This window comes from Vicia villosa, linkage group LG2 (assembly GCF_029867415.1).
Source record: "Vicia villosa cultivar HV-30 ecotype Madison, WI linkage group LG2, Vvil1.0, whole genome shotgun sequence".
Taxonomy (NCBI): Eukaryota; Viridiplantae; Streptophyta; class Magnoliopsida; order Fabales; family Fabaceae; genus Vicia; species Vicia villosa.
In genome coordinates this window covers 167,437,947-167,454,211 of record NC_081181.1, presented here as the reverse complement: position 1 = coordinate 167,454,211, position 16,265 = coordinate 167,437,947, and the positions used below count along the sequence as shown (strand labels likewise).

The following is a 16,265-nucleotide window of genomic DNA, read 5'->3' as shown; positions in this document are numbered from 1 at the left end:
AGAATTGATAGGTTGATAGCAAATACTGAGTGGTTTCAGGATAATGGTAACCTGGTTTTGAATGTCTTAAACCCCCACATCTCTGATCATGCAGCTTTACATCTTAATGACCCTGGCACTCATAGAATGAGGAAAAGGCCTTTCAGATTTAATAATAGCTGGATTAATATTGAAGGGTTTCAGGATGCAGTGAAGGAGAATTGGAGTAAACCTATGAATGGTAAGCCCATGGAAATTTTGTGGAAGAAACTAATGAGGTTGCAACCTGTGCTTAGAGCCCTCAATAAACCTGTGTCTGATCTGCAGAAGAGGATTGATTCCTCCAGAGCTAACCTGGAGAAGGCTCAGGAGGAGTTAAGAAGTAATCAGATGGATGCTGACATTATTGAGAGAGTTAAAGTTCATACTGAGGAGCTTATCACTTGTAATGATATGTTAGCAATGAGCCTTATGCAGAGAACCAAGATTGATTGGATAAAGATGGGGGATGAAAACAAGGCCTATTTTCATGCTTATCTTAAGTCCAGAAGTAATAACAAGAGTATCCAATTCTTACAGAGAGAGGATGGTAGTATTATTACTGACCAAAAAGATATTGAAGCTGAATTCATAGGGCTGTACAGGGGTTTGATGGGCACTGCAAATCATAGAACCACTCATGTTCATATTGATGCTATGAGAAAGGGCAAACAACTGAATATGACTCAGTGCAGTTTTTTGGTGAGCAAAGTTACTACTAAGGAGATCAAGGAGGCACTTAGTGGTATTGGAGATTTAAAATCACCAGGGGTTGATGGTTATGGCTCCAAGTTTTTCAAGGCCTGCTGGGACATTGTAAACAGGGATGTCACTGCAGCCATTGAAGAATTTTTCACACAGGGAAGAATCCTTAAAAATTTCACAAGGACCAGTGTGACACTCATCCCTAAAACAGCTGAAGCCAGACATGCTAGAGACTATAGACCCATTGCAGGCTGCTCAACTATCTATAAGATTATCTCAAAGATTATGACTAAGAGGTTGGGAATTGTGCTGCCTAGTGTCATTAGTCTTAATCAATCAGCATTCATACCTGGGCAAGTTGTTCATAACCACATTATGATGGCTTTTGAATTGCTGAAAGGGTATACTAGGAAAGGTGGACCTCCTAGGTGTATGCTTCAATTGGACCTACAAAAAGCATATGATATGGTAGATTGGAATGCACTTGGCACTGTCTTGCAGGAAATTGGAATGCCTCACATGTTCATCCATTGGATCAAAGTGGCTGTTACTAATGTCTCATATGAGTTCAACATTAATGGGCACACAAGTGATAGTATGGAGGCAAGAAGAGGGCTGAGGCAAGGGGACCCCATCTCCCCCTTGCTATTTGTGATAATGATGGAGTACTTTGACAGACTTTTGAAGAAGATGCAGGCTGACCAGAATTTCAAGTTCCATTTTAAATGTGAGAAGGTTGGTCTAACCAACCTCACTTTTGCTGATGATATTCTTCTTTTCTGCAGGGGAGATATTAGCTCAGTTCATATGCTCTTACAGACTGTTCAAACCTTCTCTGATTCTACTGGGCTGGTAGTTAATCCAAGAAAATGCAAGGTTTTCTGTGGAGGCATGGATAGTAGAGGCAAGGAGCAGCTGATAGGGGCAACTGGGTTCACTGAGGGGTTGCTGCCAATGAGGTACCTTGGTATTCCTATCACTAGTAAGAGATTAAATATCAATCACTATATGCCTTTAATAGATAAAATTATGGCTAGGATCACCCATTGGACATCTAGGCTTCTTAGTTATGCTGGTAGAATCTTACTTGTCAAAAGTGTGATTTTGTCAATAACTCAGTACTGGATGCAGTGCCTGCCTATCCCTATTTTTGTTATCAAGAAAATCAATAGCATGTGTAGAATGTTTGTCTGGCATGGTAGTATTAATGCTGGCAGGAAAAGCCCTGTGGCTTGGAAGACACTTTGTAGACCTATAGCACAGGGGGGACAAGGAATTCTGGATCTCCACACTTGGAACAACATTGCCATGATCAAATGCCTATGGAATCTCTGTAGGAAAACTGACAACTTATGGGTCAAGTGGATCCATATGTACTACCTGAAAAATACCACTGTTATGGAAGCTAAACTTAGTCTGAACTGTTCTTGGGTTATTAAGAGAATTATGGAAACAAGGGATGAGGTACAGAAGCACCAGCAACTGTGGGATAGAATGCTGACACACAACAGGTTCAATATGAAACTTATGTATGATGCCCTTACTGAACATGATAATGTGGTTGACTGGAGGAACATTTTCAATAGAAACATGGCTAGACCAAGGGCTAAGTTTATCACTTGGATGCTATGTCATGAAAAACTTGCAACAAAGGATAGGCTTAGGCGGTTCAACTTGATAACTGATAGCATTTGTAGCATCTGTAAGGTAGCTGATGAGTCTATTGCTCATCTCTTCTTTGATTGCAGGGAAAACCGTGAGGTTTGGTGTCAAATTCTGCAGTGGATTGAGAACAATCATAGTCCTCTCCCATGGTCGGATGAGTTGAGATGGATTGTTAAGTAGTCCAATAAAAAAGGGTGGAGGGTCAGCCTGCTGAGAATGGCTTTTTCTGAAACGGTATACGGTATATGGTATAGAAGAAACAATATTGTATTTGGCAAAGATCCTAATACTAATATAGTTAATAGTATCATTGATAGTATTGTCTATAGGTGCTGGTTGTCTAAGAAATTTAGAGACCATGTGGCTCACTTGATGATGTAATTAGTTTCTTTGCTAGGTTGGATCTTTGGATCACCCTCTGTAAATAACTGTTTTTGTGGTAATATATACTCTATTTGCTTCAAAAAAAAAATATACAACAAAAAAATCAATTTATGATATCAAATAGAGAGTTTTAATTTTCATAATGTTATAGAAAAATAATAAGCACATTTTATTATTTTCAAAGAAGTACATGTATTACACAGTATTAGAAACGAATTCTTCCTTATATGCAATTATATAATATATCACAAAATATCTAAAATAATACTTTAACTAACCTCATAGAAGTGTCTTACAATAATTCATCAATAATTAGTGTTTAATAATATTGACCATAACATAATAATTAATAATTAATTCATATTTGATTAATTAAATAAAGGGTTAAATATACATCCACATGTAATATTATCAAGATTTGCTTTAGCTCCTCGTAAAGTTTTTTTGTAATCCCCTTGCAATTTCCAAATTCCTTCAAGCTCTGACTGCCACATTGAAGCAAAGATTCTCTCTAGCTGCCTACGTGAAAGTCCACATGGTATATTCTTTTATTTTTTTTATTAATTTTAACGTGGAATTTTTTATTTTAAAAGGAAAAAAGTTTAATTATTTTATTACTGTTTTTATAATTTACCTCATGTAATGTTAGCGAATTTTGATATATCCCCTTATAATAAAAACAATAATAAAATTTTTAAAAAAAAATTAAAAAAATTATTAATTTTTTTTATAATTTTAAAAAAAATCAAAAAATTCTACGTGAACTCCCACGTAGGCAGCTTGAGAGAATTTTTGTTGCAATGTGGCAGTCAGGTACTTAAAGGAATCTGGAAATTGCATGGGAGACTACAAAACAAAATTTTACTAGGGACTAAAATCAAATCTCGTTAATATGTGTTGTATATTTAACCCTTAAATAACTAATCTGTCTAATTGAACTAATCAATTATATATTTAACTTTTTCTAAGTGACATGTAGCATTCATTTTTCAACGTTCACAAATTAAATCACAATTAAATATTACATTCACCTATTATCTCTCTTGATTAAAATTTCAAATATCTTTCACATTAATTTTTCTCACACTTTCTCAATTTCATGTTAATTTTTTTTTCTCTTTATTTATTTATCATCACTAAAAATACTAATAATTTATTTTTTAATTTTAATAAAATTAATAATTTATTTTATCTCATGAGTCACTATCAACACAATATCTATTTTATTTTAATTAATCATTGCTTTAATTTGAGAGGTGGGGATTCAACGTTCAATTACTATGACTAAGTGTGCGATTATCATTTCGGAGAAACCTTAACTCCAAACTCACGAGCCTCTATAAATACCTCAACCCTAGCATAAGGCAAGAGAACTCAAATACACACGAAACACCACTAAGAATAGAGAGGTTTTTCATAACCAAAAATACCATTGAACAAGATTTTTCACCATCATAAGCAAGTTCTTAACCACAAAAGATCCCTAAATTATCTGGTCATCCCTACCAGCATAAAAATTTCACACATTATGTACTTTTATACAAGTCAAAGTGTTTACTTATCGAAGAAGATGAATGATTGAGTGTTTACTTATCGAAAAAGATGAGTGATTGAAGATCATCAGCCTGAAAAACAAAGGGCCTATCTACTAACACCATATTAAAATTTCAGTTTTATTAATTTTATAATTGTTAAGAGAAATCTCAATTAAAATTTTTATATCATCTTGTTAATGGTGATGAATTCAGCAAGAGAATTAGAGAAGAAGAAAAAAACAGAATCTTCCATGGACAGAAAACAGTTAGGAAACAGTTAGGAGTAACAGAATTCTCTTTGATTGAATTGTGAAGATATTACAAGATAACTTATATATACAAGATAAGATAGCTAACTATGTGGTTAATTGAAGCTATACGTGGCACTTTTCTATTTGCTAACCTATTCTATGCTATGAGTATAATACATTATGTATATGTATACTAACAACCCCCCTCAAGTTGGACTATGTATATCATAAAGTCCCAACTTGATCAAAGAAGTCTTCAAGGCAGGTGAGTGGAGAGGTTTTGTCAACATACCAGCCAATTGATTATAAGAAGAGATAGGAAGCAAGTGAATGAGTTTGGATTGAATCTTCTCACGAACAACATGACAATCTAACTCAATATGCTTGCTACGTTCATGAAAGGTAGGATTGTGAGCCAAGTAAATGGCAGATTTGTTATCACAGTATACAGAAGCAGGTTGAGTGAATTCAATGAGAAAGTCACGAAACAAATACTGCAACCATTGAAGTTCACAAGTAATGGAAGCCAACGCTCTCTATTCAGCTTTAGTGGACGATCGAGACACAGTATGTTGTTTCTTGGATTTCCAGCACAAAAGTGAATCTCCTAACATTACACAATAGCCAGTTATGGACTTCCTTGTATCAGGGCATCGTGCCCAATCTGAATCTGCAAAACCTAGCAACTTTAAAGGACTAAAAGCAGAAAATAATAAACCAGTAGCAGGAACAGATTTTAAGTATCGCAAGACACGAGCTGCAACCTGAAAGTGAGGCACACGGGGTTGAGACATAAACTGACTCAAGTGCTGCACAACAAAGGAAATGTCCGGTCTTGAATTGGTCAAATAGATGAGTCTACGAATCAACCTCCTGAAAGAAGATGGATCATCCAGTAGAGCACATTCATCAATAGAGAGTTTGATGTTAGGGTCAAAAGGCACAGAAGATGGTTTGGCAGCTAGGACACCAACATCTTGGAGAAGTTCAAGGGTGTACTTCCTTTAATTCAAAAAAATGCCTTGTTGTGACATAGCTATTTCAAAACCCAAGAAATATCTCAACTGCCCAAGGTTTTTAATTCTGAACTGTTGATCCAAGAGGTGTTTAACCTGTTTAATCTCAACTAAAGAATTCCCTGCTAGAACAATATCATCGACATAAACCAATAGGGCAGTGAAATGTCGTGCCTCACTCTTAACATATAAGGAGTAGTCAGCTTTGGATTGATGGTAACCAAGAGAAATAAGAAATGTGGATAATTTTGAGTACCATTGTCGACTGGCTTGCTTTAAGCCATACAATGATTTTTGCAGCCTACAAACTTTTGATGGGGAATCAGTATGTAAACCAGGAGGAAGAGTCATATATACCTCTTCATGCAAATCTCCATGTAAAAACGCATTGTTTACATCCAACTGTTCTAAGTGCCATCCCTTAATGGCTACAAGAGAGAGTAAAACTCTAACAGTGGTGAGTTTGGCAACAGGAGAGAATGTATCAGAGTAATCTATACCTTCCATCTGAGTGTAGCCCTTGGCTACTAACCTGGCTTTATATCTTTCAATGGATCCATCAGCCCTATGCTTGACTTTGTAAACCCAGCAGCATCCAATAGGAGTTTTCCCAGCAGGTAAGTCCATCACAATCCAAGTATGGTTCTCTGCAAGAACTTTTAACTCAACATCCATGGCTTTAATCCAACAGTCATGTTTAATGGCTTGTTTGTATGTGGTAGGTTCAGGATTAGAGGATATGGTATAACAGTAGCGTATGTAAGAGGGAGCACGTCTATCATATGAAATGAAGGAAGATAGAGGATAGGCAATATTTGGATTATGAGCATTGGACTTTGGATTGGTATTGGATATATTGTAACAATGGTAGTCTGTAAGGTAGCTATGTGGGTTAGAAGTTCTGGTAGATTGCCTAGTAGGAACATTAAATGATAAAGGACTGAGAGGAACTTCATTAAGACCAGGGGATATAAGAGGTATGCTATGGTTAGAGTTTTGTGTGGTATGCAGGCTGTCAAATGAAGTAGACAATAAAGGTGAATTGGAAGTGTTGGATGGGACAAGACAATTGGTAGAAGATACAGAGTTAGGACTATCCATAGGATAAAAAGGGACAGAAGTGGATGGTGAGGGGTCCAGTCTGGTATCAGTAGGTTGTCTTGGGGAACTTACAACATTATTTTCAAGATCATTACCAATAGACTGTTGCTGAGAGCTAGTAGAGGGTGTACTATTGTCAAAAGGAGTGGACATATCAGTAGATTTAGGATAAAGATGTGAAACATTTGAATCATCATCATAGATAGGAGTATGAGATGTATGAGCCTGGGAACTTAAATTTGACTTGGCAGGTTGAAAAGGAAAGCAATGTTCATAAAAGATAACATGTCTAGACACAAAGATATTGTGATGTTGGAGATCATAGAGGATATAGCCTTTTGTTCCATCCTTAAAGCCTATAAACACAGTTTTCCTAGCTCGTGAGTCAAATTTTGTTCTATGGGACTGATTGGTAGCAGCATAGCTTAGGCAACCAAAGACTTTAAGATGGATTAATGAGGGAGGTTGTTTGAATAGAAGTTCATAAGGACACTTGAGTTTTAGGATAGGAGTTGGCAGCCTGTTAATGATGTCTATGGCATGTTGGACACAAAAATTCCACATGTTAATGGGGATGTTTGAATGAAAAAATAAAGATCTAGCTACATTCAATATATGCTGATGTTTTCTTTCTACTACCCCATTTTGTTGGGGAGTTTCAACACAAGACTTTTGATGAATAATACCTTTTGACAAAAAGAATTCAGGTAAAGTAAGAAACTTTGTGCCGTTATCTGATATAAAGTTTTTCAAGGTTGTGTGAAAATGGTTTTCAATGTATGCAACAAATTGAATGATGCTATTTTTAGTTTGATCTTTGGTTTTAAGAAATATTGTCCAAGTGTACCTACTATAATCATCAATAAGTGTTAAAAAATATTTATGACCCAACATGGAAATGGTAGAGAAAGGGCCCCATATATCAGCATGAAGCATTTCAAAAGGAGCATGAGACTTAGTCACACTATTAGGAAAAGGAAGTTTTTTCTGCTTACTAAAGTGACATGAATCACAAGGTATATCACTAGTACATTTGGAAGAAATGAAAGGAAATTTTTTTGAAACTTGTTGTAAGCCTATATCAGATATGTGGCCCAATCTAAGATGCCACAAGTTACAAGGTTTATTAACATAAGAATGAAAAGTAAGAGTATGGTTGGATGAATCAAGAACATAAAGGCCTCTTTGCAGCTTAGCTGTACCAATCATTGCCTTGGAATGATTCTGCACAATTTGGCAAGAATCATTCGTAAAATGTACAGAACAATCATTGCTATGAACTAATTTTGCAATGGAGAGTAGATTAACATTGAAGCTAGGAATATGCAAGACATTATGGAGAGTTAATGCAGGTAAAATGGCTAGACTACCAGAAACAGATGCAGTCACATGTGATCCATCGGGCAAGCTAACATGATTAGGTATAATAGATTTGTATGAACTAAATTTTGTTATATCAAAGGCTATATGGTCAGTGGCACCTGTATCAAGAATCCAGAGATGTGGATTCTTACCATTATCAGTATGAGAATGTGAGTTTAGGACATAGGGGGAGGTTGTTATGGAATTGGCTTTGGCATTGGTCTTGGACTGTTGAAGTAATTCTAGGATGTTTTAGTATTGCTCTTGAGTAAATCCAAACAAGGATTGAGATGAACTCTGCTGTGATGATTCCTGACCTGTTTCAACAGAGGCAACAGACTGAGATTGAGAAGCTGAGTTAGGAGATTTACCTTTGCTCTTAAATCCTGGAGGATATCCATGTTTGAGAAAACATGTCTCAATGGTGTGATTGGTCCTGCCACAGTGAGTGCAGACCCTATTATGTCCCTTTGCTCCACAATAACCACCAGATTTGCCTTTGAAGTGAGTGTTTCCAGATTTGCCATTGTTGCTGCCTGAAGAATTGAACTGAAATGCTGAAGATTCCTCATTGCTGTTGCTGGTAGGAACATTCACAGATTGTGAATTATTCAATTCCCTTTCTCGTTGTATTACGAGAGAGAAAACTTTATCAATATCCGAAAGGGGATTCATCATCATTATTTGAGATTTGGAATGAGTAAACTTCTCATTCAAGCCCTTGAGAAAACGGATAACATAATCCCGTTCGCGATATTTGCGAATTGATGCAAGAGCACCACAATAGCAAGGAATGACGCAAGAACAGGCCGCAATAGGACGATACATTTCCAATTCATCCCACATAACTTTCATTTGCGTAAAGTAGTTAGAAACGTCAAGATTACCTTGTCGAAATTTGTACAAATTCTCTTGAATATCTGAGATTCGAAAGATATCACCATGAGAGAAGCGGATTTGTAGATTTCTCCATAAACCAGATGTGCTATCAATCCACAAAACGGATTTTGCAATGGATTCAGAAATAGAGCGGTGAATCCAAGCCAAAACCATTGTATTGCATTGAATCCACGGTGCGTACATCGGATTTGAAACCGGAGGTTTGGTGAGCGTGCCATCTATGAAGCGTTCTTTATTCTTTGAAATCAAAGCAATATGCATTGATCTTGCCCAAGAATGATAATTCTTCTCATCGAGCAACAGCGTAACAAGAACAAGCGTCGGATTCTCATTCGGATGCAAGTAGTATGGATTCGTTGAGTTTGTGGAGAAATCACCGAAGCTCTGGAAAGCCATCAATGGAGGTAAAGAAAGAGAAAGATTGCGAAGCAAAGAAGATGAAATGAAAGGAATGCAGAGGATAAGCAATCGCAATAGAAAAAGAAGAAACAACGATGGCTACCAGAGCATTATAGCTCTGATACCATGTTAATGGTGATGAATTCAGCAAGAGAATTAGAGAAGAAGAAGAAAACAGAATCTTCCATGGATAGAAAACAGTTAGGAAACTGTTAGGAGTAACAAAATTCTCTTTGATTGAATTGTGAAGATATTACAAGATAGCTTATATATACAAGATAACATAGCTAACTATGTGGTTAATTGAAGCTATACGTGGCACTTTTCTATTTGCTAACCTATTTTATGCTATGAGTATAATACATTATGTATATGTATACTAACACATCTGCTTTGAATTTTAATGACTTGTATAATGTAGTCTATTTATAGACTCACTACTAACTAAGTAACTAACTACTAGAAAATAGATAGTTCCTAAAATCTAGGAGGTTAGTTATGCTAGGTACTGTTGCAGCCAGTTCATAATACTTACGCAGTCGGCAGTCGGCAGTCAGCTTTTCTAAATACTTCTATACTGCACCAGTTCTCGTAATACTCAATGATTTTCGAGTATCATAGAAGCACCATAAGAGCATCTCCAATGGTGCAATCTATTTTTGGGTTCTTTATGGGTCCCACTAGCCACATCATCTTAAAATAATTTTTATAATTTTTATTTTAATTGTATAATTCTAAAAAGTTATTATTGGGCCCACAACTTTACCTCATAAACTAATTTGATTGGGTACCACAATTTTTTCATAGTTGCATTGCAATGCAATGGTACTATGATGTAGCATGTCTAGGTGGAGAACTTATTAGAAGGAACTACCATTGGAGATGGTCTAAGTAAATTGATTGACACACAAAGGATCTATACTACAGTTTTTTGTTCTCAAGGATGATCCATATCTTATTCCAAATTGCAAAAGAAAGTGATTTTTTTTTCACTCATTCAATTTAACTGGCAACTACTAATAGTTAAAATTTCATGCAAGATCACATAAATTCTTTTTCTTGAAATTAGAAAGATATATTAGATTGCAAAACATGCAACATGGCAAAATGATAATTGATTGAAACAGAGTTAATATTATGATATCAACACACATAAAGATAACAGAATAATTCTGAGCTACTAAAGCTCATACATACAATATAAATTCCTTAACAGAAACCAACACAATTGCACAAAGGGCCAACGAAACAGCTTAGTTCCATTAAGCCACTCCAACACTGTCAAAGGTTCACTTGCATTGCACAAGAAACAGATCCACTGGTCTAAACATAAAGCAACAATAACATCTACTTTACACCGGTAGGTTTGAATGATAAACATTATTTTACTGTCACAGTGGTAAATTATTTACTACTTGGAGCTGGACCGCCAAAGAGATAATCTAAGGAAGATCCACCACCCGGGGCAGCGTGAACTTTGGTCGAGGGTCGATCCTGCAACCAAAAGGAAACCATTTTATCACTAGTGGTTAAAATATCAAGATATTGCATTCATGATTCATGCAAAAGAAAATAGGAAGTTAGTTGATAGGGGCATACAGTGAGGAAGTTGCCACAGTTTTGTCCATCGGCCCGATGGTAATTGTTCTTGAGACTCCCAGGAATACCGGCTGGAGTTTCCTTATCGATCGGTGGTGAAGCAGCCCTAACGGGTGAAGCAACGCCAGCTAGTGAAGCAATAGTAGCTGGTGGAGAAACAGTAGCATTTTGCAAACGCCCGCCACTTGAAGGTTCAACTTGATTAGTTGCACGTTGAGCATTGTTGGTAGGCTCTCCGGTACCAAAGAGATAACCCAGAGAACTCTGACCACCACCACTACTCACACCACGACCCATTTTCAAAGCTTGTGTGGCAAAACCTACATAGCAACATCACATTTTCTGAGAAAATTAACATCCAGCATTCGAATAATTAACATCACATTTTCTTAAAAGTAGAAACAAAACCAACCAAGAGCCGCGTTCAGAAGAACTCAACAGAAAGCAACAACTAGAGAAAGTAAAGTTTGATCAATAATTGTTCCGGTCAGGATTCGAATTCGAAACCTCCAGATCCACAACTTTAGACAATTTAAGCATGCAACAATATTAATCCTAAAATCCAATTTAAAAAAACCCCAAACCCCACCCCACCCATTTCAAAACATCACTGCAAACTGAATAAAAAACTAACAAATCTAATCTGAAAAAAGAAAGAAACTAAACCCCACAATTAAAATAATAAACAAAAACTAATCCAAACAGACATTGAAGTAAATCAAAACAAAAAGCAACATCATGAGTTAATTAGAAACAATATCATGGTAAAGTATAAAACAACAAATGAAACATAAACAATTATGAAGACAAACAAGTGTAATTGGGTGGCTCATGGTGCAGATCTGAATGGAAACGAATAAAGAAATGAGATCTAAAGTTTGTGTACCTTGATGAGAAACGAAGTCGGTGAGTTGAAAAGTGAAGTGAACCACACTATGCAACAGCAATGTTAAGGATAGATATATATTTATTAAGGAGCCAATTTTTTTTGAAAATATATTAGACGGTCACTTTTTTTAAGATCAAAGTTACAATCACACTAACTTTTGTTTTCTTTTAACGCTACAAAAAGATAAAATTATAAGAAGTTTGGTTCTGTTTTAGATGACTAGTTTAAAGAAGCCGATATCATTTAATTTTATATGATTTAGTTTGAATTGGTTTTTTATTATTTAAAGGTTTAATATTTTTATTGGCAAAATATTTTTTTTTTTCTCATAAGTTTATTTTAAAGTTTATTTTGGTCTCTTAATTTAAAAATATTTTATATTGATCCTTCAACTCTTCAAAATATTTTATTTTAGTCTTTTTTTTTTGTGTCTAATTAGCGGTGAAAAAACTCAGAAATCGACCGCTAAATTCGTCGCTAATTAGACTAAAAGGACTACAATGAAATATTTTGAAGAGTTAAAGACCAATATAAACATTTTAAGGGACCAAAATAAATTTTGAGGAAAATTTACACAACCAAAAAGAGTATTTTGTTTATTTTTTTAGTCGGTATTGTTTGAAGGGTTTTATTTTAGTTTCTTAATTTTAAAAACAAATAATAGATGTTTCAAATTTATTTTTCTTAACTATTTGGCTTAAATGCCGTGAGTTTTTTTAACATTTTGCCCTAGTCAACTGCCATGTAAGACCACCTTTATAAAATAATTGAGCCATTCGGAATCCATATAAATGTTTCTGCAACATTCTTCTTCTACAACCCCATCAAATACAACAATTCTAATTAAATGTTTTTTCTTCAACTTTACGTTTTAAGGTTTAATTCATAGTATGAATTAGGGCATCTCCAGATCCAGAACCGAAGTAAAAGTATGAAGTCTTCAAATTTGTACCCGTTTCCAAAAGATTATGGAATTGATGAAGAAGAGAGTAACATTTTAGAATCCAGGGGTTATTCATCTTCTTCAAAGAAGCAATGGGGTCCTAGTTGTTTCTGTGAAAACTTGGTTGTGCTTAGAAGGACAACTATAATCAATTATTTCGGGAAGCAATTTAGGGAATGCCCACACTATAAGGTATGAACTGTCAATGTTTTTGATGTCCACTCTCAGTTGTTTCTGTTTAACGATTTTGTATATTCACTCAGAGGTATGCTAAAAATGGATGTGATTATTTTGCTTGGTATTATGATGAAGTGAAAAATGATAAGGACATATTTATCATGAAGAAAAAAAGAGATAAAAAATGTTAGTAAAAGAAAATGAAGATCAAAAAGATAAAATTGATGCGCAAATGCAGAAGTTAGAAGACCTTCAAGTGGCTCTCAAGAACACAATGAAGTGGAAGAATTTTTGGAAAAAAATATGTTTCTTAGTTTTAAATTTATTAACATGACAATTGATAATGTAATTTTAAATGTGTGATTGATGTTATAATGAAAATTTAGACGAATGAAATTGAATACAAGTTTTAATCTTTACATGTTTAAGTTTTAGTCTTTCACTATTAATACATGTTTATGGTTTGGCATGTTAATACATGTTTATGTTTATGGTCTACTTGTACATGTATAAAAACTCGTTTCAATTTGATCATGAATTTAACATCTAATTTGATTAAATAAATAGAATTTGTATTAATTAGTAAACAAACTTGTATCAATAAACTTCATTCGTTAATTAACAAGCCCATAAAGGACAAAGTACCAAAAGGTCTCTTAATACATTAAAAAACCCATAAAAGACATAATACTTAACAAAGCACCAAATACATCATAAAAGAGATCCAAAAAGACAGTATTACAATAATACATTATAACATAGTTCTAAAAGACATCCAACTTAATAAGATCCAAACAGAGTTCCTAATGGCATCTATTTAGTCTTCTTATTTGTTTGAGATGAATTGAGTCTATTTCTAGGGCCTGAGAAATTCCTTGTTACACTTAACTTGGTTGTAGGACTTGGTGATCCAACACTTCTGCCTGGTCTCCTTATGCTTAACTTCTTGACAATACTTCTTCCACTTACTTGTATAGGACTTCTTCCACTTGCCTTAACAAGTCTTGATCCATTAGTATATGCAGGACTGGTTCCATTTTCCTGCCCGACTTGATGTTGGATGACCTTGTGTACATTGTGTTGCCTGACCTTGTGTACCTTGTGTTACACGTGTAGATTGGTTCGTACTTGGTAGAGGTGGCATCTTACAAGTTGCCTTGTTATAACCATTTTTCTTGCAATTTTTGCATTTAACATGTAAACTTGTTGTCCTCATTTTGTGATCAATGTCATCGATTTCTCTTTGGTATAGGTTCCTTTTCTTTTTTGGCCTGCTTGGTATTTTTCTAAATATAGGTGGCTGCACATCAGGATAGTTTGTTCTTTCTCATAGGTTAGACCCATTAATATGGTAAATAACATGTTGGTATACCTACCGATATTTGTTTTTTTGTGTAAATTTCATGAATATATTCCTCTAACATCATGTTCCCGCTCTTCATGGAAGATATTGCATGAACAGATGACAATCCTGTAAGCTGCCATTTCCTGCATGAGCAGATATGGTCTTGCAAATTGCAAAGAATTTATCACCAGAATTTTCAATGTGTCTAACTTCAAAAATATGCTTAATAGATATTCTACAATATAGGGAATGCATATTAGTGAAATAAGTGGGTTTTAATGCATAACATTACATATAGGTGAACATCCAGCGATATACCTAATAATCCATAAGTTTGTGTATCTAGTAACTCTTTCAATCCTAATCATGCAATAATACATATGTGTGAAAATAATGAATATATAACCAAAACAAATTAAGTAAAACGACATCATAGTTTGAGAATATAACAACTTGATCGGTAAAATAGCAAGTGTATTATTTTGCCTATGTAGTAATAATAGGAAAATTCCCCGAATGTCGATCTCAAAGACTGCACGTTAATATCGAATTTCAATAGTGGTTCAATTAAACAAAAACTATATTTGGAGTTTTGATTTGCAATTATAAATTAATAATAAATAAAAATGACAAAAAATTGACTAAGTGGTTTTAACAAATATGAGAGCATGCTAGGGTAAAGTGTATGATTTGCCCTGTAATAACCTTGAATTTTGATTTCTTCAACAAGTTCATAACCTTTAATTACCGCCCTTTAGTTTATTTTCCCCTAAGTCCTTAGTGGGAAAACCTTTGAACATTCATCCTAAATCCTAAGTCCTTAGAGAATTATGATGAAATCAAGCCTTTATGTTATCAAGAGTTAATCGGTAACTATAGGGTATCCCTAGTCCTAGGTGATATCTACTATAGTCTAATCGTATAAAAACCTTAACAACCGATGTCCAGCTGGTTGTTAACCGTAAATCAATCTTGTTGGTCTGACAAAGAAAGAATAAAAACCTTGTACAATTAAATTAAATAAAACAACAAATCTATTGATGAACTCAGGAATTCAAAATCATTACATAATCAAATCAGGGACACCCCCTAGCATTAGGGTTTAGTTACTCATATTGTTCAAAGAAAACAAAATATAAAATAGAGACATTACAAGAATTGAGATGAAAGTTGATCTTCAATCGCTTCCGTTCATGAAAACCCTCTTCTCTCCCAAACCCTTGTTTTCTCCAATCTTCAATCGTGTCTTCTCTTGGCCAAAAAGTGTTTTTCTCCTTTTCCAAATCACTTATTTATCCTCATAGGTTTCCTAGTCTAGGTAAAATACCAAAACTACCCTCTGATTCTTTAAAAATCACAAAATGCTAAATTCTAAAATCTTACGCGCAGGCTGACACGACCGTTTGGGATGACACGGGCTGCCCATGTCGGATGACACGGGCTGCCCGTGTCAGCCTCTGACTTCAGAATTTGGCTTTGACTTCAACATCAAAGTTATAGCCCTTTTTGTTAGCGAAATTTTGCCACCAGAACTGCGTCATTCGGAGTTACGAAGCTTTAGTTATGATCAAAATACTACACACCTGTCATGATGAAAAACATGCTGAAAATTTCCAGATCTCACACTTGCTAACACGGGCCATATCAGCCCCCTGACTTTCATCTCTATTGAATTTTCTTGGCCACGCTTTATCCTAACACGGCCAGTTTCAGGTGACACAAGTGGTCATGTCAAGCTTCATGTAGCATGGTTTTTCACTTCCTTCGAAACTCCCATTATTGTACTTTTTTGCATTGATTTGTCTCGATTTATTCCTTTGAGCCTGCAAACAGTAAAATACACAACCAAAGCATAAAATGTAGAAGAATGAAGTAAAATGCTTGGCAATATAAAGCAAAGATGACTAAAATCAACGGTAAATAAACGTGTAAAAACCACCGATCACACCTCTTTCTTATATTAGGGAAAATAAAAT

At 35.0% G+C, this 16,265-nt stretch overlaps 1 protein-coding gene across 1 annotated transcript; it reads right to left on the bottom strand.

The window, feature by feature from the left end:
* Positions 1–10,436: 10,436 nt before the first annotated feature.
* LOC131647357 (protein SPIRAL1-like 3) lies at positions 10,437–11,970 on the bottom strand. The gene is made up of 3 exons (XM_058917258.1): positions 11,822–11,970; positions 10,936–11,255; positions 10,437–10,830 (listed from the first exon to the last, which is right to left on the bottom strand). Exons 2-3 carry the CDS (start codon positions 11,230–11,232, stop codon positions 10,741–10,743), a joined length of 387 nt encoding a protein of 128 aa, XP_058773241.1. The 5' UTR covers positions 11,233–11,255; positions 11,822–11,970; the 3' UTR covers positions 10,437–10,740.
* Between the last annotated feature and the right edge of the window lie 4,295 nt (positions 11,971–16,265).